Consider the following 21,017-nt stretch of genomic DNA (forward strand, 5'->3'; position numbering starts at 1 on the left):
CATGTTTCCAGATCTGTTAGGAAGTGTGAAAGTGGAAAGCGGCGTCATCAGCCTGCAGGAGGAGCTGGCTCTGTGTGGAGAGGCAGAGGAGGCACTAAGGGAGCAGCAGCAGGAGGAACAGGCTTCACTTCAGACTCCTGGAGATCAGGTGGAACCACTTAACTCCTGCTGGCTCCTCTGCTGCACCATGACTGAACCGCCACATGATCTCAGTCTGTAATTCCTGTTTCAGAATGGAGACCTGACAGGGGAGCTGCAGGATGTTAACAAGACGACTGACGACCTCCAGTCAGGTCTGGCTGCTCAGGAGACGGAGCTGAAGCAACAATGTGCTGATTTAACTCAGCAGCTGGACGCACTGCAAGCAGAGCAGAGACAGAGCGTCCTGGACAGGAGCCGGCTTTTAGTTTCTCTGGAAGAGAAAGACGCAGAGGTGAGCGAGAAACCAGGACTCAGGATCGCTCAGTTTGACTCCATGCTGCAGTTTTTTTTTGGTCTCTTCATTCTGCACTTCTGTGGTGTTTTACCAACCACTTCTGCAGCGGTTGGTAAAACGCTGAGCACGCTCTGTGTGTGTGTGTGACGTTACTGCGTCCTCTACTGCGCTTTCAGGCCATTTGTGGTTCACCCAGGAGATTACACTTCCACATATATGCGACCTGTATGTGAACGACCACGACGATAAGATGAGACGTGATTAAATCGGGTTTGGGTCACTTCAGGCTGCAGTGTGAATGCAGCTTGAGTCACCATCTTGCATCCTCATCTTATGCAGTTCTGTTTCCTGAATAAACTTGAGTTGCCAGTAGTCTGACTGGGTCAATATGAATGTGTCGATAGCTGAAGCAGACGATTGAAGCCCTCCAGGGTGTAGAAGCAGAGAGGGAGGCTCTGCTGTTGGAACGACGTGTTCAGAGCTCCGCTGAAGATGGAAACGCAGCGACGGACGTCCTCCTCAGGTCCGTTCAGGAAGAACTCAGGGAAGAAAAGCAGAGGCACTCTGACATGAAGACGGCCTTTCTAGAGAAGGAGTCCGAGTTAAAGGAACATGTGAGTAAAGTGTTGACTGTGCCCTCTCCTCTCTGGCTCAGTGACGGTAACTCTGGCTCCAAACAGATGCTGAGGCTAACACAGGAGCTCCAAGATGGCGGCAGGAGCTCCACAGAGGAGGTGGAGAGGCTGCTGACTGCGGTCGCCTCTCTGACTGCAGAGAGAGATCAGCTCAAGCAGGACCTGCAGGAAAATGTGGAGCTGGTAAACAAACACGTCGTCCCCATGTATCGGCATCAAACACCTGGCGTCTAAAAATACCTGAGCATGAGGTGCTGTTGCCATGACGGTCAGAAAGCCGTACCTCGTCTGTTCTGCAGATGATCGAGAACCAGGACGAGCTGAGGAGCGTCCTGGAGAAGAACCATGAGCAGGCCAAGCAGATCAAACTTCTGAAGTCTGGAAACGTCTGCAAGCAGGATGGAGGTCCCACTGAAACGGACACTCAGCTGGAGGAAGCACAGGGAAGTGTGAGTATATCAGACACACACACACACACTATCTACACACACTTTCTACGGACAGGCAAGCTGCCTAACAGTTCTGTCCTCTTCCTGCTGGTTCTAGTGCAGGCGGTGAGGGAGAGGATGGAGGGGACTAGCAAATAATCTAACACTAAAGAATGGGCAGACAAAAAGAATAGAAAAGTAGAGCAGCTAAAGAACTGAACTAGAGTCAACCTGTCAGGTTCTACTCATGTCAAGTGTCGAAGATTCTCGTAGAAAATCAGATAAGGGCTCGCTTTGCTCACAAAACATATTAAGGTTCTGTTTCCCGTTTGCAACAGATGACTGCTTTAAGTGAGGAACTGAGGCACACCCAGGCAGAAAAAGACGGACTGCTCTCCCAGAGCGCAGCCACTCAGACCACAGAGGAGCTGGAGGAGCTGCGAGGCAGACTGGCTGCTCTTACCGAGGAGAGAGAGGAGCTGCTGCACACAGCGGAGAGGCTGAGGGGGGAGAAGGAGGAGCTCCGAGCACAGCTGGAGGTAAAGACCCACATGGTAAAAACTCTCGGAAGCAGCCCAACTGCAACAAACATCATTTATGTGTGGAGTAATCCTTCATTTGACTGAGACCTGGTGCCACCCAAAGCCTCAGTGGTTCTCATAGATCCTGTTCTCTTGTAGATGCAGTGCGAGATCCAGCAGCAGCAGCTCCTCTCTGAAGCAAATCCACTGAAAGACAAGCAGGTTCAACTTCATGCTGCTTTGTCTTCTGTCTGGTTACGTCTGCTTTTCTCCTGTTCAACCCAAATGGTTTCCTGTCTGTTCTGGGCTCCAGATCCAGCAGCTGGAGGAGCTGGAGCGTCTGAGGTCTGTTCTTCAGGAAAAGGAGAAGCTGGTGAGCCGTTTCTCAGACACACACTGTGGTTTTCACCCACTGAAAGCAGGCGGCAGTCTGAGGGAGACTGCTGAGCCTGACGTTGAACCATTTGTTCTCCGATTCAGACGCTTGAGAAGCAGGAGGAGCTCCAGGTGCTGAAGGAGAGCAGGGAAAGGATGGAGGAAGATATGATGGAGCTGAAGAGTCAGCTGGTAGAGATGCAGAGCAGCAGCTGCAACACACACAAGCAGGTACAACAGAGGAGAGCACTAAACAAATAGTTTAGCTCCTGAATATCTTGATCTATAAAAAAAGGCCATGTTCTCTCTTCATTTCTCCTTCTTGCCAAGTTTGCTGAGAAGCTGGAGTGTGTGAAAGCAGAGAGGGAGGTTCTGCTGGCCCAGAGGGACGCTGTGAGCCAGCGGTTTGAGGAGGAGCTGGAGAAGCTGCAGAGCTCCCTGGATACCGTCGGTCAGGAGAGGGAGGAGCTGCAGGAGGAGCTGAGACAGAAGCAGGAAGCTGAAATGCAGCTGCAGAGAAGAACGGAGATGTTGGAGGCTGAGGTTTGATCATAGAGAAATTCTGTTCCCAACTCTGCAGCCCTCAGTAAAATGTCTTTGTTTTTAGTTCTACAAGACACCATAATTATAAAAAAAAAAACAGACAAGTTTATTTATTTATTTTTTTTCTGTTGACCAGTGTTATTGGTTTCATAATTTTGGGGTTTCAAATATCAGCTAGTTCCTCTGTCTAGTTAAAGTTTCAGCGTGGTGCATTTTATTTCCCCATCTTGACCTTGCAGAAAAGCTTAACGGCAACAAACAGAACAGACGCTGTCGACTAGGCCTGTCGCGATAAACGATAAATCAATTAATCGTACGATAAATTAAAACTATCGACGTCATTTCAATTATCGGCATTATCGTCTCTTCCGTCCTTTTTCTCTTTCTGTTAATGACACCGAATGAAAAAAGGCTCAACTCCGGTGCTCTCCACTGACCCTCCTTCCTCATTTCCTTAGTGTAAAGCCCAGCGCACACTACACCATCTTAGAGCTGTCAGCCGATTGTCGGCCCATTTTTAAAACCTGACAGTCCACACATTAGCCGACAGAAATCCTAGGTATAACTATTCGATCCTGCCGTGTGGTGTCCAACAATGGGGACAAAATAATGGCTACAAGTCCAGTGAACTAATTTTAAAACCAGGCATTAATCAATGCTTTACTACAATCTACCTGCAATGCATGTTGCTAGTGTCAGTGTAAAGTCCTGACTGAATGAAAATCATTAGAACCTATTTACGTCACGTTAACGAAGAACAGCTGAAAAGTTACCGGTTTCGCTCCAACTCCTCCTCTTGTCATTTCTATATTCTTTGCATGTTGAATAAACATTAATGTTGTTTCCACATATCATCTCCAATGTCCGCTGGACTTTGGTTATGCCGTATCAGCTGTTTGGGATTCCCCTCCGTAATTTCCTCTCAGAAAGCCAGAGGAGAATCCGGGCTTTCTGATTGGCTACCTGTCACATTCAACAGGTGGAGTTGAAGCTCCCAGTCGGGGGAAAACCCTGATTTAGATCAGAGGGGCAACGAAGATCTACCGTAACACACCACACAATCTTAGAAAGACCAACGTGCTAAGATTGTCATAAGGGGAAAAATAGGAGCAAAAAATCATGTAGTGTGAATTATTGCATCAGGTAGTGGATGTGCCCATCTTCTCTATTTAAATCTAATTATTACTGAAGGGCAACATAATATACAGACTTCATAATCTGCCCTCTTTTGGTTGAATGCAGTATTTATTTCCACTTTGGCTTTATGTTGTTTAGTTTTTATCAAGTACATTTTTTGTTAATGGAGACTGAGAATCCATTTTGTTTTTGGTTGTTTTGTTTATCAGCTCCAGTGCTAAATATTCTTTTGAAAATAAAGTGTATCTATCTTTGGCAGGAAATCACATGCATTATTACGTCATTTCCATTAAATCAGTGTAAAAAGGTCTTCAAACAATAGTATCGTTTATCACAATAATTTTTTGAGACAATTAATCGCTCAGCAAAATTTGCTATCGTGACAGGCCTACCGTCGACTCTGTGACTCGAGTCTCGTTTACCGATACCAGCTGCTGATGTCGTCATTCTTTAGTGCATCTCAAACATCCAGCACACTGTATCTATATGAGGGTTTTAGTGCAAACGGAATAAAACGCAAGCTGTGTATAACTGCCATCTTGTTCACCGTCTCTGTATGAACAGGTCAGGGAGCTGAACGCGTTTGTACAGAATGTTACTGAGCAGAAGAGGCAGCAGGAGCAGCAACTGCAGCAACTTGGACAAAAGGTGAGCTTCATTCCTGCTTTCAGTTCTCACTGAAGGTTTTGGTGTGAACTCATTCAATCGTTTTGCTTTTCTTTGAAGGCTTCCTCAACAGAAGAACTTCTGAAGGCTCTGCAGTATGACTTGCGCCAACAAAGAAACGTGAACTCTGAGCTGAAGAAAGCGAGTGAAGAGGAGAAACGTTCTTTGGAGCAGAAGGTTAAAGTCGGGCTTTGTTTTCATCTCTCCTCCAGAGCTGTTCGGCTCCACTAACCCCCCTCCGCCCTTTTTTTTTGCTTTACTTTTCTGTTACAGATAACAGAATTATGTAACAACTTGGAAAGTGTTGAAGCAGAGAGAGACTTTCATCTGTCAGACAAAGAGGAGAACCTGCAGAAGCACAAAGAAGAGATGGAGAAGCTGCAGCTCAGCGTGACGGCTCTGAGTCAGAAGAGCGTTCTGCTGCAGGAGGAGAAGGAGCAGCTCGAGGCGCAGCTGCAGCACAACATCAACATGGTACGTGGTCCTTTCCTCTAGAGCTGCTGCCATCCTGCAGCTTTTAGATTCATTCCTTCTCTGACACACTTGGATCAAACCTTTTGACTCTGGCACTTTCAGAGCAGAAATGCATCTGAAAGTTGTTGGTATGGCACCTCTGGAGGACTCCTGATCTTAAAGGAACTACTAATGGGCTTTAGGGAATACCTACACTAACTGACCTGTGACCTCTGATTGTAGGCGTCAGCCTTCCAGGAGAAGATCACCCAGCAGGAGCTGCTGATGTCGCAGAAGCAAACGGAAAAAGACGAACAAGAAGCAACATTTCAGCAAAAAGTATTTTTTTTTTCCCAGTCATTTTCTTATTTTCCAGTTTTAGGCTTTCGGTCAGTTCAGCTGAACTGCTTTAGTCTCGTGTTGGGAAAGAACTGTGGAAGCCAAAAATGTTGTCCCAACCTCACACGGTGGCATCGGTATTGCTGGGAATCAGAATTCTGGTTGTTGTTTGGTTTATGTAATTAATTGTAACCAATTTGTTACTAATTAAACTAATAAAATGTAAGCCCTTTAGTTTAATCGGGGCATCAGTCATAAGCCAAACAAAGTTTCACGTGCAGGAATGAATTCAGACGATCAGCAGGAAAAACTCTTCACACGACAAGGAGTGATCACTGACACTCTGCTTTCTAATCATGTAGTAACTGATCAGAGGCTTTGTGGGATTTTTAAATTTATTATTATTTTTTTTTTACCGTTGACTGATAAGAGCAACAGTGATCGCCTCATTGATCAGCCGGTACAGCCTGAACTGTTCAGTCACTTGGAGAACTCGCTGTTCGTTACGCCCACTAGTGGCGAACTGCTGCAACTACTTCTTAATGCCTCCATCAGTCCCAATAGAAGTGCAGCTTGAAAATAATTTTCATCTAAATAGGCTGGTTCTGTTCTGGGGACGGCTGAGGAACGTCTGGAGACGATGAGGCAAAGAAGGATTCTTCGTAAAATCAAGAAAATGATGGCCAACCCTGACTATCGCCTTCATGAGCCTATTGGGGAAAACGGTGTTTTTGACCAGAGGCTTCTTCAGATTCATTGTAATACAGACTGCTACAGGAGCGCTTTCCCGCCAACAGCCATCACCGTCTATGATAACTCTTTAAAGGATCTGAATTTTAATGATTTACAACATTTAATTCCCTTCTGTATCAAAAAAGTATTTTTGAATTTAGCTTGATCGCAAACTGTAATGACCTTAGCAAACACACACCAAAATATGTTTACTTTTGCGCGTTAGGATGAAGTAATTCTTGAGCGTTTAAGCTTCTCCAGTCCAGCCTGGTGGTTTCTGAGCTCTGCTTGTGTTCTGCTGACAGTTGCAGAACCTGCAGAAGGAGCTGCAACTGCAGAGGGAGAGAAGAGCTCAGTCTGAAGCCCAGCGCGACGCCTCCCAGCAGGTTTGTGCAAACAATCACATTCTTTTACTTTTTTAAAATTCCCAGCACCTTTACTACATGCTTTTCAGTCCCAGCTGTGCTTTTGGTCGTTACAGGAAAATCATTTGTGGAAAAAGTTCTGGTGTTTGGCTCTTCAAACCAAACTTTAGTCATCTTTATTTATCTTTATATTTTCAGCTGCTCAATGAAGCAAACGTGTCTCTGTCAGCCCTGAGACAGCAGCTGAACAACCTGGAGCAGAAGCCCAATGCACTCTGGGAGACTCTGTCACACCTGCAGGACTCGGCTGATCATCTTGATGTAATTCATGTTTAGGTTTGATTTATGTAGAGGCAATCCGGCCGATCACCATTTGATGCTAGATGATGATATTTTCTGACTCTTATGTTCCTAAAACCGCAAAAATGTGTCATTTTAGGCAACCTTTGGAAAATTCCAACAGTTTAGAGAAATGTGCACAAAGACGGCCTCTGAAACCCTGGAGAACGTTCTGAAAGTCCAGAGTTTCCTGAAGCTTTCTGACCTGAAGGACCTTCCAAAGTCCAGGCTGGCTGTCTTCGGTGACGTTTTTGAGCTGGGATTTCAAACCTGCAGCAGTTTCACAAAGACTCTTGTACTTATTACTCTTGTTCCTGTTTTCTAGAAGCAATTAAAAAAAATGTTGACCACTTCCATTGGAAACTGAACATTTCTGCTCTTCTGATTGTTAGGAACAGCTCACGGTGCATCCACGTGTTTATATGAAAACATTTGAGCTGGTGGTGAATATAGACCTGGCTGTTTTTGAGGAGAGACGGCTGCAGGACTTGCTGATGTCCAGAGTTGGCGCGCCTAAGTTTTCCGTCAACATCGAGGATTTCCACTCCCGGTGGAATCAGAGGCTCTCTAAGCTTCTGGACAAACGTCGGCTCTACCAGCAGGTAAGATCTGCTCCTCTAATGAACCCATTTAGGATCATTTATAAAGTGAACATGGAGTTGCAGATGACCCTTTTACTACAAGCCGCTCTAAAAGGGCTCCAAGCCAGTCTGAGCACCACAAACCAATGATGTATCCGTGATTATTTTTCCATAGGGTCAGACTTTCAGAAATACTGAAAACTGCAACATTTATCTTTTAGAAACAATTTAGCAAAACTAAAAATACTTTTTTTGTTTTTTCCCCTAAAGCGATCATAACATTCATAGCATCCCCTTGGATCAGTCTTTCTCCAACTGTGGTCCACAAGGTACTGCATGTAAACAGTTTATCAGCACTGCCGTTCATTCAAAAGAAAAGCTGAAGTTATTGGTGTAAAGAAAAATCCAGGAGTATCCATCTGATCGGAGGAAGTCGAGTTATACCTGCTGACTGTGGTCCAGCAATTTGATTCTTTTTTTTTTTTTTTTTTAACGACTTTATGGCGTTAAAGTATCTGCCTGTGGAGCTGCAGTGGCTCGGCAGTGAGTGTAGGTGGAGTTTGTCCTTTCTGCTTTGGATCTACATTAAAGCTGTCCAAATGGGTAAAGACTGCTGTTCAGCATCCACCCCGAGTACGGTGTGGGTCTGAATGACTGCTTTCAGCTCTTTGTTGGAAACGAGAGGTTTAACATTATGCATCTCGATTTACTCTGTAGCAAATGGAGAGCATTTTGGAGAGGCTCTGGGCCAACCTGACTTCATATATCGCAGTGCGACAGGCTGAAGTTCAGGAGAGGGTCAAATTCAACGAGTCTATCGAGGCTGCCTCCAGCCCACCGGTCATCAGCGAGCTGGAGCGAATCCTCGGCCAAGAAGCTGAACGGAGGCGACTTGTGGTCCAAAACGGGACGATGCCTTTACAGGTGCGCTTTACCAATAACTGTTTAGTTTCTCCTAGAAAGAGTTCAATCCATCTGAGTTTGAATATTCCCTAATGCTAACGTTTTGCTAGTTTTTTTTTAACACTTTTTGTCTGTCCTCTCTGACTGGCTCTGGTAGGTCATCAGTGATGAGCTCAGTAAGATTTTGGCTGAACTAATGCAGATGGATAAACGGAGAGATGGTCAGCTTAGAGAAGAGAGGAGGAAGACGTCATCCCTGCTACAGCAGCTGGAGGGAACGCCTGCGATACCAAACCTGTCCTCAGTCCAGGACTACCAGCAGCTTCAGCAAGCAGCAGGAGAGCTTACAGTGAGTCTGATGTATAGAGGTCGGCCTCTTCACATTCTGGGTGGAACATGCTAACACCTGTTATATGCTCGTTTCAGGTTCTGCAGGAGCAGCTAGAGGAGGCGAAGGCTGAAGCCAAAAACATGGGGTCCAACCACAAACGGACCACTCAGCTCCTGCAGACTGAACTGCTGGACACTAAAGTTCTTGTAAAGGAGAAGGAGAACACAATCCTGACCTTAAAGGTCAAACTGGAAGAGTCTGAAGTATGACTGACGTTTCTCCGCACAGGTTCTGCTTGAGCTTTTTAGCTTCACTTTGCTAAAGGCGGTTGTTCTCTCTCGTTTAGAAGAATGCATCACTCAGTGCAGCTCAGCTGAAAAACTTCCAGAGCAAACTCCGTGAGGAGGAGGTGAAGCTGGCCTCCATCACACAGGAACACCAGCAAGAGTAAGAGCCCCTGGATTTACCCCCACTCTTTACTTCAACTCTTGAGCTCTGACTCTGCAGAGTTGAGGCATCAGTGTGTGTGTTGAGGATTTCTTCATTGAAAGCAGTGAAGCCCTCTTAAAGTGGGAGGCTTTCTTTTTGTAATGACACATTAGCTGGATTTTTTTTTTTTTTTTTTTTTCATGGCATGGAAAGTCAGAAGAACTAGCAGAATATTAAATGCAATCTTGCCCAGAAACGATTTCAGAAGAGTCCAAAGAGCAGAACTGGCTGTTTGGACTGAAGAGGCCGTAGACACTAGCGAGATGCTACGACTGATTAAGATCTGCTTGTTGCTGTAATGCGTTTAATGTTAGTTCTGCTTTCAGGATGGAGAAGATGAAGATGGTGCTGAGTGTGAAGGAGGAGTCTCTGAGGAAGCTGAAGCAGGATCTGAGATCACAGCATCAGGGCGAGGAGTCGTGTAAGTCAGTCTGTAGTGAATCGGCTCAACACGTCGCAGAAGGTTTTACTATTGGATTTGAACCAATTATTTCACTACATTCCCCTCATAATTCAAGGTTAAATTGAGTAGGAATAGAAGCAAACATCAGTCATGAATGTTATAACTCTAGTTCTGACTCGGGTTTTTGAAAGAGGGCCACAGATTTACCAACGATTGGATCCAGTAACTATTGGAAACGTGTTGCTTTTTGTTCTCCGTTTAGTCCTCACAGGGAAGGAGCTTCACGCTCGACTAACCAACCCCAGAGGTACGATGATCCAGAGCAGCATTCTGTTGGAGAAGACCAAGCTGGAAGAAGAGGTGAAACAGCTCCTGCTGCGGATCACTGAGCTGGAAAGGTAACGGGATCCAGTTTGGTTTTTATGTCCATATGTGCTGTAGACAAAGTCAGAAAGTGGTTGGTTTGGATGCACTTTAAAACAACCTGACTGGAGTTGGGATTTCTGCCTCAGATTGATTCAACTCTAAACAAGATCTCAGTCAATCAAGTTTGTTTGTGTAGCACATTTCAGCAACAATTCAAAGTGCTTTACATCATAAAAACTTGCAATAAATGTGAGCAGTTGTCACTGAACCAGAAGAAAATGCACCAGTGCTGTTGGTTGTGATGCTGGGGAAAGTTCAGACTTCTGACCTCTGACCTTTCTCTCATCAGCTTGGTTTCCTGCCAGCAGGAGGAGACTACCAAGTGGAAGAACAGAGCAATCAGTCTTAAAGGGAAGAGCAAAGCCGAGCAGGACAGGATGACCTCCCCCTGTACTCCTAAGAAGAGGGCCCTGTGTCCAACCTCAGACAGCACCTTGTTGTTCAGCCCCACTAAAAAAAGTTACCTTCCTCCTAAGAGAGCCCTGGATTCTCCTCGGAAACCTCTGGTCAGTGCAGCCTCGCTGCTGGACTCTCCCAAAAGCAGCTTTTTCAATGCAGGTGAAGGTTCAGAGCTGCTGACCAGAAACTATCCCACTCAGTTCTTTGATAACTCCAACCTCGGAATCAAACCCGGTAGGTTCTTAATTCTAAACTACTGTGCCATTTCCAAATTCTGACATAGGAGTCTAGATTTCAATCTGCTTGTGAAGTCTACAGTCTGAGCTGAGTTTTCAGTTTTTATGTACATTTCTTAGGATTTTTATTTTATTGTCTCTTTGCAGATGAACCAGCTGCTGAAAAACCGGACTTCTGGAACGATGGCAACTGCAAGACCCAGTGAAAGGAATTTTAATGTCTTTTGAATGTGTAAGAAACAAATTCTAAATAAAATTTTAAATAAAGTTGGATTAATGCTAAGAAAAGCTGTCTAGTTTTACATGTGACCTACATTAGGGGCTGGCGACATGATTAGTATAATACCAGACATTGGGACATTTACGAGAAAATATGAATATGGGAGCAAGGTGGGAAGAGGGGGTTATATATGGTAGTTTTCCAGCCAAAACGGGAAACTTGAAAGATATGCTTTATGCTGCGCTCCAAATTATTGGTGCAGTATTTTCACTATTGCTTGTGATATTTTGTGAGCTCCAAATTCTACGGGCCGAATCTTAAACAGTTGAGCTTCTGCAGTAACTAATATTCACAGCCGCTCACCTCCAGCCCGGGCCCCATCAGCAGCAGTGTGAACGCTGTTGAGCACAAACACGCCGCCTCCTGTAGCAGAGAGTAAAACAGTCGGAGGAGGGGGGACCTCAAAGGCACTCGGGGCATCAAGAATGAAAGGGACAGAAGCTCAAGTTCCCTCCAGTCCCCATGCACATGCTTGATAAAACATTTTGAATTGAATTTTTTTATTTTTAAACAAGGTTTCCATTCAGTCACATATAGAACCACATATCCAACAACATGTACTTGAAAGCAGATTTGAGTAAAATGTTTGAACAAGGACTGAATTTAAACTAAACAAACTTCAAAACCCTGTAAACAAACTTTCCTGAAATGACAATTATGGAAGACCTTTTTTAATGTTTTGGATGCATTTTTAAATGTTTTACAATATTGTTCATATCAATATCGTAACAAACACAAGGAAAATCCTTCAAGATCTCAATCAATCAGATTTTATATATATATTTTCTAACATAATTTCTTATGTTATAAATAAGAAATTTTATAAATTTTAGTACCAGCAATTTTGTGGCTGTTAAGCGCGTACGACTTTGAGTCAAAGCTAAAGTGTGTGGAATCTCCCTTTTCCAGCGCAGGAGCGTGTGTTACATCGTTCTGCCACTAGATGTCACTGCCCCCTCTCAGTACCGACATGCGGCTGCATGCAGCAGAGGCAGCCGCCCGGTCACGGGGACTCCTGACAGGGACTCCTGCCGCTCCCCCCTCTGTATATTTCCGCCTATCCGGTGTTTCCAGGATTCATTCATCTCTGCCAGAGCTGCGGCTCGGTCTGCTCTGACAGCGTCCTACCGTCCATCCACTCGTCTGTCCACCAATCTGTCTCCATCCCTCCTAATCCTGCTGCGCGTCGTGTTCGGATCTCCATCTCAGAAGGTCCAACATCCCTTTCATCCACGGAGCCAACTTTTCCTCTCCGTTCCTCCCCTCCTGCGACAGTACACATTTTATCCCCTCCAGATCCGCGGGGATTATTTCTCCAGTCCGGTGAGTCTGTTATTTCTTGAAGGTGGATAATGGAGGTGTGTCATATGTGACAGCTCCGCATTATTAAGGTGTGGAGCAGAGCGGACCTGAGGAGGTTTAACATTTTACCTGCAGGGGGAACCTTAAAGGAAGGTCATGGCATGTTCTCTGTGAGATCAAAGATTGTCTCCAAGCAAAACAGACTAAAGCTGTTTCTATGGCAAAGCTTAACATTTAATGATCAAATTTGGCTAAAAATAAAACTGACAGATGAAATAAACTGCATGGAGAGCAGAGAAAGAAACTATCTAGTATAATTCGGGTATGCAAACTCTAAATTGTGCAGTAAATCACTTTTTCAGGCAAAAAGGTTCGAGTATTAGTTTCTAACTGAAGGCTCTGGGTTTCATTGCAGGAAATCAAAGTATCAGGGAGTCTGTGTTAAAATTTTTCCCATGTAATTGTTTTTCTTGCACATTACAGTTATGGACTACAGTACCGGTTACTGAAATCAGACTAGTCCAAGACAAAAAAAAAGATGCAAATATATATATATATATATATTAATACATCCTGGATCCACTTCAGGATCCAGGATGTACTAATTGGCATTCAAGAGCGTCTCCTAGTGTTACATAACGGGCCAGACCTCATGGGATTAGGAGTCATCCACTGCACAGGTAGGTGTCTGCCAAAGTCCCGAGAAATTATCTTGGTTCTGTCTCAGGAAAGATACAGACCAATTTGGACTGGGTTCAGTCGTTGGAGCTTAGGACTCATGTCAGCCAAAAAAATAGATCAATAAAAGGAAGGGATGACAATGGGAACTTCAGTTTCTATCCCTGGTATTTGGAAAAAAAAAACAATGTGCTGAAAGTGTATAAATCATAATTATTACAATTTAACGCCTGGAACAATGAACTGTAGCCTCACTGAATTGCATTTCCATTACAAACGAGTGAATTATTCATTTTTTTATATTCTGATCATGTTAAAAAAAAACACAGTTTCTCCGGTCTTTTCTTTTCATTAAACAGGAAATGCTTTTAAAATCACATGCGAGTTAATTTGTTTATGCAACAAGTCATCAAAAATCTTGGCAGGAACAGGTGTAAACATGAGATCTATATTTCAGCCTGAGGAAACATCTGCGTCTTATTGTTACTGTCGCTTGCAGTTTTGCGAAATGCACCAATTTGATACGACTGGAAAACCGAACCTTTTTATTGAAAAACCTGAATTCTACCCAAAATTGGTGTACATTTCCATTAAGTACATTTATTTGTGTACTTCCAATTTATACCATTTTATGGCCAATGAAAATGCAGCTAATAACTTCCACAACTCGAAAGCAAGTTCAGAAGGCATAAAGTCAGGAGAAGTCTGTAAGCAGTATTTTGGAGACCAAATAAACTGGCACCCCACCCAGGAGTATAAAGAGCCCAATGGAGAATCAAGGTTGTAATTGACCTCAGATTTCTTCTGTTGTTTTGAGACAACGCTAATTTAGAAAAGAAAACCCAACTAATCTGATCAGTAGCTTTCAAGCACTCATTGTTTAGAATATTAAACTTTTCTGCTGTTTGTATTAGCCAGTTATTTAGACAAGCTACCTGCTAAAATAGCAAGCTAATTGTTGGCTATTTAACAAAGACGCAGCTTGAAACGTATCGGATGTACTTTTAAAACACTGTCCTCAAGCCATTCAGGTCTTTAAGCTCAATCCAAGCTGAAATTGTTATTGTTATTATTCTTTTCCATTTTGCTCTCAAATCATAGTAAAATTATTCTGGTGGTTTTGAAACATTGCTTTCAGAAACAAGTGTACAGTATCATACTGGTACATAAGTACATTGATGCCGGTTTTCGACTTCCAGCAAACACAGAGACGGGTTCAGACTGAGTTCAGCTTGTTAGGTTCAGACTGTCTTTTTTAACTTGCAGTAAGTAGTAGGTTAGTTCTTCCATTGAGAAGGCTACAAAGCTACAAATGTCACAAAAGAAAACTTAGTTTTAACCTTTCTAACACGTAGGAAGCTTTTCTCTGCTCACTCTCCTCCTGCTGCTCTGCGCTTCCCTGTGTGTATTTTGGTGACAGCCGTGTGGTTTGCCGTCTTTCTATAGTCGGTGGCGCAGGAGATCTCCTCCCATGGTTTGGAGCTCTACGGTCTGTAATCTCTGAAAGCCACAGCACCACCACCCAGATTCATTTCTCAAAGTAAAACTGAGACAAAACCCAGCTGGGCACTCAGATTGGGGGGAGAAAGGAGAAAGGAAACATACACACGTGCCCCATTTGCCAATTTGGACGCACAGTTCCACGTGGAGCAAAAACAGCAAACTTGCACATCATGGATAAAACGTTTTGGGTTTTTTTATACATATATTTTTCTGAAATCAACATTTTTCTCTCCAAAGTTTTTGACAATAATTTTAGTCAAAGCCATGATGACTATACTGGATATTAAGATGATTTTATAACATAAAATATGACAAATTGAAATGCAGTAGAATAAATGAATATATTTTTAAATAACTGAGAGGTTGTATTTGATTTTTTTTTTTAAATCAAATCTCTACATTTGTGGGCTGCCCAAGCTTGCCTTAAAATACCTTTATTCTTCACAGTTTTCTTAATTTCTTTGCTTTGAATGGGATTTAAAAAAAAAAACAACACACACAGCAAATCTGACCATATTACTGCACCAAGAACCACTTAAGTAAGCGCCATGAAATCCTCTGAAAAAGACCCAGAGAGCAACTTTTGTATTCACAAAATGTAAGCAAAAATGGAGTGGTGTCAGATTTTAATGGTTGAAGGATTTTTCTTTCTTCTTCAGCAAAAGGCCACGATCCATTTAACATGCCGCCAAACTGCGCCGCAGTTCCCTTCAACTGAGCCGATGCCTGTAGCTGGACCACACTAGAAACCCGTTGTGCATTCACACATCCCCAAACAAACTGAACTTTCCAGGCTAGCGTTCAGGTGAGCTTTTACCCAAGCAGGATCTGAGAAAATGAACTCGTGTCTATGTAAAATAGACCAAAGAGCGGCCAACAGAAAGATCACCGCTTCATATTAACAGCGTTCATAACTGCGATTGTCTCCGGCATATTAGATATAAACCTGGACCTTACTGATACAGATCGAGTTGATCAGTTTGTTGACTTCTGTTTGTTCACTCGCTTCTTGACAACAGACATAGTTTCTCATTCAGAGTTTCCTGATGATGGGACTAGATTTTCAACGTCACAATCTTGGAAGCACATTATCTTGACTCTGGCTTGGTGACATGGCTCTTCATCATCATCATAAAAAAAACCACATCATAAAAGTGTACTTGGATTTGCTCTTTGCGGACACTTTGATCCCACTCTTTATGGAGGAGTAAGCCCAGTTCTTGGACGAGATAGAAATCTGAACATCGATCAGATAGCGTTTGGAAGGAATGGAACGGCTCAACTGTTCTTCTCCTGATAAATGGTTCCTCAGAAGAACCAGAATCAATCTTAAAGGTTCATTTTGTATGTCTTGCAGAATTCCATTCTGTTCTTGCTCTCACTCCCTCGTCCTGCCGACATGGGGCATGCTCTGCACCGGTGGCAACAGGACTCTTTAAGAGACGCTCTTAAACATACCGGACCTATCTGATAAGGAATCAGACTTGGATAAATCAAATTCAGCATGTCTCCTGTCACAAGAAACAGAGCTAACGTTCACATTATTTGGACATATTCTGCAAGCGAGTTTGAATTTTCGCCGTCACCAGAGACCTTTGACTCCTCAGAGTTTTTTTTTGTTGTACTCCATATTTATGTGTTGCGTCGCGGAAAAAAAAAAAAAAAAAAGCAAACAAGTGTATTTGCGTGCCACGTCCTGTTAGCCCGAAACCCGACACTTTTGATTCTGCCATCCCAAATGTATTCTCCTGACTCCATGAGCAGAGTTAAGCTCAACACAGCCTGTCCTGGCGCGTCCGCCCCCGGCCTGGATGGAGCTGCGATAAAGTGGATAATGATCACCCTGACACGCAAAGGGTGGCAAACAAAAACACCACTGTTTCCAAAAAAAAAAATAAAAAATGCTCCAGCAAGGACATGGTTATTGTTTTGACTCTACCTGAGTTTACAACAATGTCACATTTTTCTTCGCCCCCTTTTCTTTGTAAACTTTTTTCCAGAACCCTGCGTGGACAGAAATACGTTTCCTCTACACTGTTTGTGTTTGAGACGTTGGGAGAGAAGTCGTGCTGAGGTTTGCAGTGAAACAGGATATCAGAACTAAATATTGGCGTTTGTTCTGGTTACATTGTTACTTTGCCATCATAAGCCCAGTAGAGGAAGAGACATCCTTGCTGGCGTGTGAAAAACTTAAGACAGCGTTCAATACCGTTTTCAGTTCTTAATAAGAAACGTTCACAAATTGATGTCTAATCTTTTTGTGTTAGGTAATTAATCTGCACATATACAAGAAATATTAATCTTGTCAGCAAAATGAATTTTCATGCTATGGAGAAGGTCAGGACACTCCTACTTGTAGACTATTCCTTGTACAGTGACATAGCTGATTGCTAACTGAATTTTTTATTTATTTTTTAGTTCCGCTAACGCTGCAGCGCTACACCAACACAATTTGTAGCGGAAGCTATTGCTAAAGTGCTACCTCCAATTCAGATATCTGCCCTGGCAACACTTGAGCACCAATTTCATTTTGAAATTATAATTTGATGTCTTGCCACATTGTCGTCATGTTTATGTCTTGTTCTCCGCCGTCCGTGTTTTATTTAGTTCCTGTGTGTTTCTTGTTTCTTCAGCACAGATGTCAAATGTTATTCAACTGAAAACGTGCAAAGCAGCACAGTGAATTAACGCGCTAGAATTTATTCAGACACAATCCATTCAGGGGAAGCTAACTGTGCTAAGCAATTTCAAGGTGAGAAAAAGCGCTAAACAAAAAAAAAACAACAAAAAAACTCCGCTATCAAAATGATGTCAAATGTCCACATATCTAAGTATGTGAAAAAACAACAACAAAAAACAGACTAATAGCACATTTTCAACCAATCCGTATATGGAGATCAGTGGATTGCTGCATACGTCATAACCACATGCAGCTGCTTGTAGAGGCTCTCCTTATTTTTTCACATGGCTACAGATGACGGACAAATGACACCATAATCAAGGCATGTGGAGGTTGATGCACTGTGTGTGTTTGTGAAGCAGGAGGGGAAAAAAAACAACCAAAAACTGGAAACTTGCCACTTCATAACTTCAGCCGGTTTGAAGAACAGATTTCTTGGCAGCGACATTCACCCAAACATATTTCAAAGGTTCACTTCTTCTGGGCAGAGATGCTGGAGTTTGACTGAAGTTTGCTCTCGTTAATTTACTGCATCTCATTCGGCCAAGGCTATAATGGGTAAGAACACGGCTTTATTTTTCCCAACAGCAATTGATGTCATGAGATTTTTGTTAGTTGGGAAATTTTCTGCCTCCTGCCATCTTTTTGTGTGTGTGTGTGTGTGTTTTGCTGTTGTACACGACATGATTAGACTTTGAACTGCTCGCTCGCTGCTTCCTGGCATTATAATTTCATTCAGAATAAATCCATAATTCATTATTTACGGTGGGCAGTGATCGCTGCTTTTTATGCTTCGGTAACGAACAACAAACTGTTCACATTGTAGGCTACTTTTACCGATTTGTTTAAATTCTGTTGAAATAGACGACTTAAAAATCACTCCAGAGATACATACAGCAGTCTGGTGTTGAGAAATGTTACTTTATTTAGGCCGTTTGGATTGGCAATCGCAAACGTATTTTTGTCCCTTTTTCAGTTTGGCTGCACCGATTAGCAGCCTAAGATCTGAATCCTTCAGTTTTCTCCTCAATTGGCTCTAATTGCCTAAATGTTGAAATAAATAAATAAATTAAAATCATTTGTTAAAGCGATCAAAACTAAGAACTCCCACTATGTTCAGTCTTAACCACACAGCAGGCGTTCGCTAATTCACTTTTTGAGTTGAATAAATGGCAGATAAATGGTAGGTTTATGTGGATTAAAGCAAAAATCAGGATAATGTCATATTACTTCATTTTCTGTTGAATTCAAAGCACGTCTTACCTCTGGTATGTCTTTCCTATATGTGGTCATGTTGAAAAACATGCTTGGTGGATCTGAACGTGACAAAGCAAATGGAGTTTTTGTGAACCATCGAGTCCTTGAAGTGTGTGTCGTTTTTTTTATGCGCTTCCGTTCCGAATAGTACATGTGTATTGGGATCAAGGGTGTGGAGTTCAGTGCTAACCAGTCCATTCTGCCCATTATTTTTGTTTTATAATTAATAATCAAGTAACTGAGTGAAACATCATTGCTCTATAAGTGCCCTCGAGTGGCTAGATAAATATTTGCTGAATTATTCAGAAAGTAGGGCAAGTGGTCGTTTTTTTTTTTTTTTTTTTTTTTTTTTTTTAGGAAATGTGGAATAGTTAAAGATTTGAAGACATTTGCAGCAGGTATAAGATGTCATTCTGTCAGTGGTGCTGCGGTCGATGCTCAAAGCTGGAAGTGGATCCCAAAAAACCAGATGGTGCTCCGGGCCCCAAGCAGCTTTGGACTGGCCCTGTTCCCGGGGTTTACACAGCAGTGTTACGGTACGCCTCCTCCGTACGTCAGAAACCCCACCAGGCCTGGAAAACAGCAGGGACACTCTTGGTTTGTGGCTTTTATGTCAGCGCTGTGTGTACTAATGCGACCGCTTAAATGTTATCCGAAGAAACACGCAGAGCGTTGGCTTGTTTTGAAATGGAGCCGGGTTAGTTTTAACAGAGCGTCATTCTGCAAACGCTGCACTGATTTTATACATTTGAAACGTTTATCTAATTATTGATGGAGTCTGAAACATTTTTATATGTAGTCTTCAACAAAACGTAAAACGGGTGACACATCAAGTGAGAATTTTAGAACACGATCTGTGATTTGGAATTATGTTCCATTTGCTTGCGTCATTTCTGAATTAGACCACATTGTAAAGGTTGCTTTAATCTGCAACTATTGAACCATTCTAGGTTTTATTGAGCCTCTATTAGCAGAGGGATTCAGTTTGGTTGTTTGATCAGAGGACTACCAACTGCATGTGCTCTAATCTGTACCAGCAACACCTGGACTTGACCTATTATCTGGGCGAAGTGACTTATCTGAAAGGCTCGTTAGTTTTCCTCTGGAGTATCAATTTTTAATCAGACTGCAATCAGTGTTTGTTTTCTTGTAAAACAAAAACAACTGGAGAAGAAAACAGGAGGAAAAACAGACTGGTTTGAGGAAAGAGGTTCTGATTTAATCATCTGGGGAGAAAACTTCACAGCAGCTTGTTTTCTCATCAAACAGACGGGTGCTTAGTTGTTTAAACAGGCTGCTCTTGTGTTTTCCTTCTCAAAAGGCAATTTAAACTCCGTCAGCGTTTCTTCATGTCATGAGGCTTGTGGCTTCTACCTCCAATCGTGGAGGAAAGACGCAGCTTCTCTGCAAAGCTCAGCTTAAATCTTGGAACGTGTTAAAGTGTCATCCAATGATAAGGGAGGAAGTGCGTTAAAAAGAAAATGGATGAATAAACAGTATCTTGTGATTGCACCATTGTGTAAATTCATGCAAATTTCCCAAGAGTATAATCAAAAACATTGGATTTAAGTCACGCTGCCTCCCACCTGCAGGTGGCAGTATTTTGTATTTCTTCTATGCTGCTGTCTCAACCTACTTGAAGTAAAGTTATAATCCATAATCACTCGAATCAAAATTTTAGCTGCATAAATTCTTTCAAGAATATAAATTTGTTTGTCCAAACTTTTAATCATCTTTTACCCAAATTTCCTTGCAAATATTTTTATAGTAGCGCCACAAAATTAGGGATTTGGAAGACAAAAAAGCCCCTAAAACAATTATTGGGTCTAAATACCTATTAAACAAAACACAGGAAAGACAAGAGAGTTAAATTCTTTTTGTACTCGCGAGGAGAGCAGACAGAGAGATGCTTTCAGTTACAAATCTCCAACCGCTCTGAAAACACATCTCCCGCTCCCTCTATTTTATTGCTTTTTTAGGGGACCCTCTTACACTGAGCGCTTTAACTCTCAAAGGGAGGGGAAAACAATTTATCACATTGTTGCAGCGCTAATGACATTTACTATTAGACACATGTTATCTACACTCTAAATCTTTCTGCTCCAGTCGAGTACCAGACACGGCGTCGAGTACCACAGGAGAGCAGACAGAGTTGTCTCCGCTATCTCCACGAAGGCTTCACTGCTCTCTTTCTCAAAGAGGTCACAGGAAGGAATCATAATTATTCAACACACAGAGACATTACTTAGAATAGAGGAAAAAGAGAAAAAATATATAATTAAACATTATCTAAATGTTACTACAAAGCTACATGATACAACGAATATTTGATAATTACTAAAAATACAATTTATCCAACAACAATTATAAAGTCTGGCAGGGGCTGAATGAAGTTACAAAATGCTTGTTGCTTAGAGTATAAAGGAGAGTTTGATCAAACACACAGTTGTGATAATTGACCATAAGTGGGGAAGGATTGGAGGAAAAATTAGGAAAAAACAAAGAAATTATATTTTTTGCCAGAACAACATAAACAATGTGTCCAGTGTTGCTTTATGGGGGTTTAAAATAGAAGGATGA

At 42.5% G+C, this 21,017-nt stretch overlaps 2 protein-coding genes across 4 annotated transcripts in view; both read left to right on the forward strand.

Annotated features, from left to right (window-relative positions):
* Positions 1-11,025, forward strand: part of cenpe (centromere protein E) — a 22,066-nt gene extending 11,041 nt beyond the window's left edge. Inside the window, exons 22-47 of one of the 2 annotated variants that reach the window (XM_028044038.1) lie at positions 12-148; positions 233-433; positions 841-1,050; positions 1,117-1,254; positions 1,371-1,520; positions 1,838-2,053; positions 2,180-2,242; positions 2,334-2,393; positions 2,501-2,626; positions 2,726-2,938; positions 4,640-4,723; positions 4,802-4,918; positions 5,015-5,215; positions 5,438-5,533; positions 6,571-6,651; positions 6,829-6,951; positions 7,070-7,264; positions 7,362-7,571; positions 8,268-8,474; positions 8,611-8,802; positions 8,880-9,047; positions 9,131-9,231; positions 9,600-9,694; positions 9,939-10,074; positions 10,392-10,735; positions 10,885-11,025. In XM_028044038.1, the coding sequence (XP_027899839.1) occupies positions 12-148; positions 233-433; positions 841-1,050; positions 1,117-1,254; positions 1,371-1,520; positions 1,838-2,053; positions 2,180-2,242; positions 2,334-2,393; positions 2,501-2,626; positions 2,726-2,938; positions 4,640-4,723; positions 4,802-4,918; positions 5,015-5,215; positions 5,438-5,533; positions 6,571-6,651; positions 6,829-6,951; positions 7,070-7,264; positions 7,362-7,571; positions 8,268-8,474; positions 8,611-8,802; positions 8,880-9,047; positions 9,131-9,231; positions 9,600-9,694; positions 9,939-10,074; positions 10,392-10,735; positions 10,885-10,943 (3,923 nt within the window). In that variant the 3' untranslated portion in view covers positions 10,944-11,025. The remainder of the gene's footprint in view (positions 1-11; positions 149-232; positions 434-840; positions 1,051-1,116; positions 1,255-1,370; positions 1,521-1,837; positions 2,054-2,179; positions 2,243-2,333; positions 2,394-2,500; positions 2,627-2,725; positions 2,939-4,639; positions 4,724-4,801; positions 4,919-5,014; positions 5,216-5,437; positions 5,534-6,570; positions 6,652-6,828; positions 6,952-7,069; positions 7,265-7,361; positions 7,572-8,267; positions 8,475-8,610; positions 8,803-8,879; positions 9,048-9,130; positions 9,232-9,599; positions 9,695-9,938; positions 10,075-10,391; positions 10,736-10,884) is intronic. The other variant, XM_028044040.1, reaches the window with a different exon arrangement.
* An 894-nt stretch (positions 11,026-11,919) lies between these two features.
* Positions 11,920-21,017, forward strand: part of rerg (RAS-like, estrogen-regulated, growth inhibitor) — a 47,787-nt gene continuing 38,689 nt past the window's right edge. The window contains exons 1-2 of one of the 2 annotated variants that reach the window (XM_028044128.1): positions 11,920-12,340; positions 15,160-15,305. The gene's annotated coding sequence lies outside the window, so the exon portion shown is untranslated. The remainder of the gene's footprint in view (positions 12,341-15,159; positions 15,306-21,017) is intronic. The other variant, XM_028044127.1, reaches the window with a different exon arrangement.

The sequence above is a fragment of the Xiphophorus couchianus genome, chromosome 17 (assembly GCF_001444195.1).
Source record: "Xiphophorus couchianus chromosome 17, X_couchianus-1.0, whole genome shotgun sequence".
Lineage (NCBI taxonomy): Eukaryota > Metazoa > Chordata > Actinopteri > Cyprinodontiformes > Poeciliidae > Xiphophorus > Xiphophorus couchianus.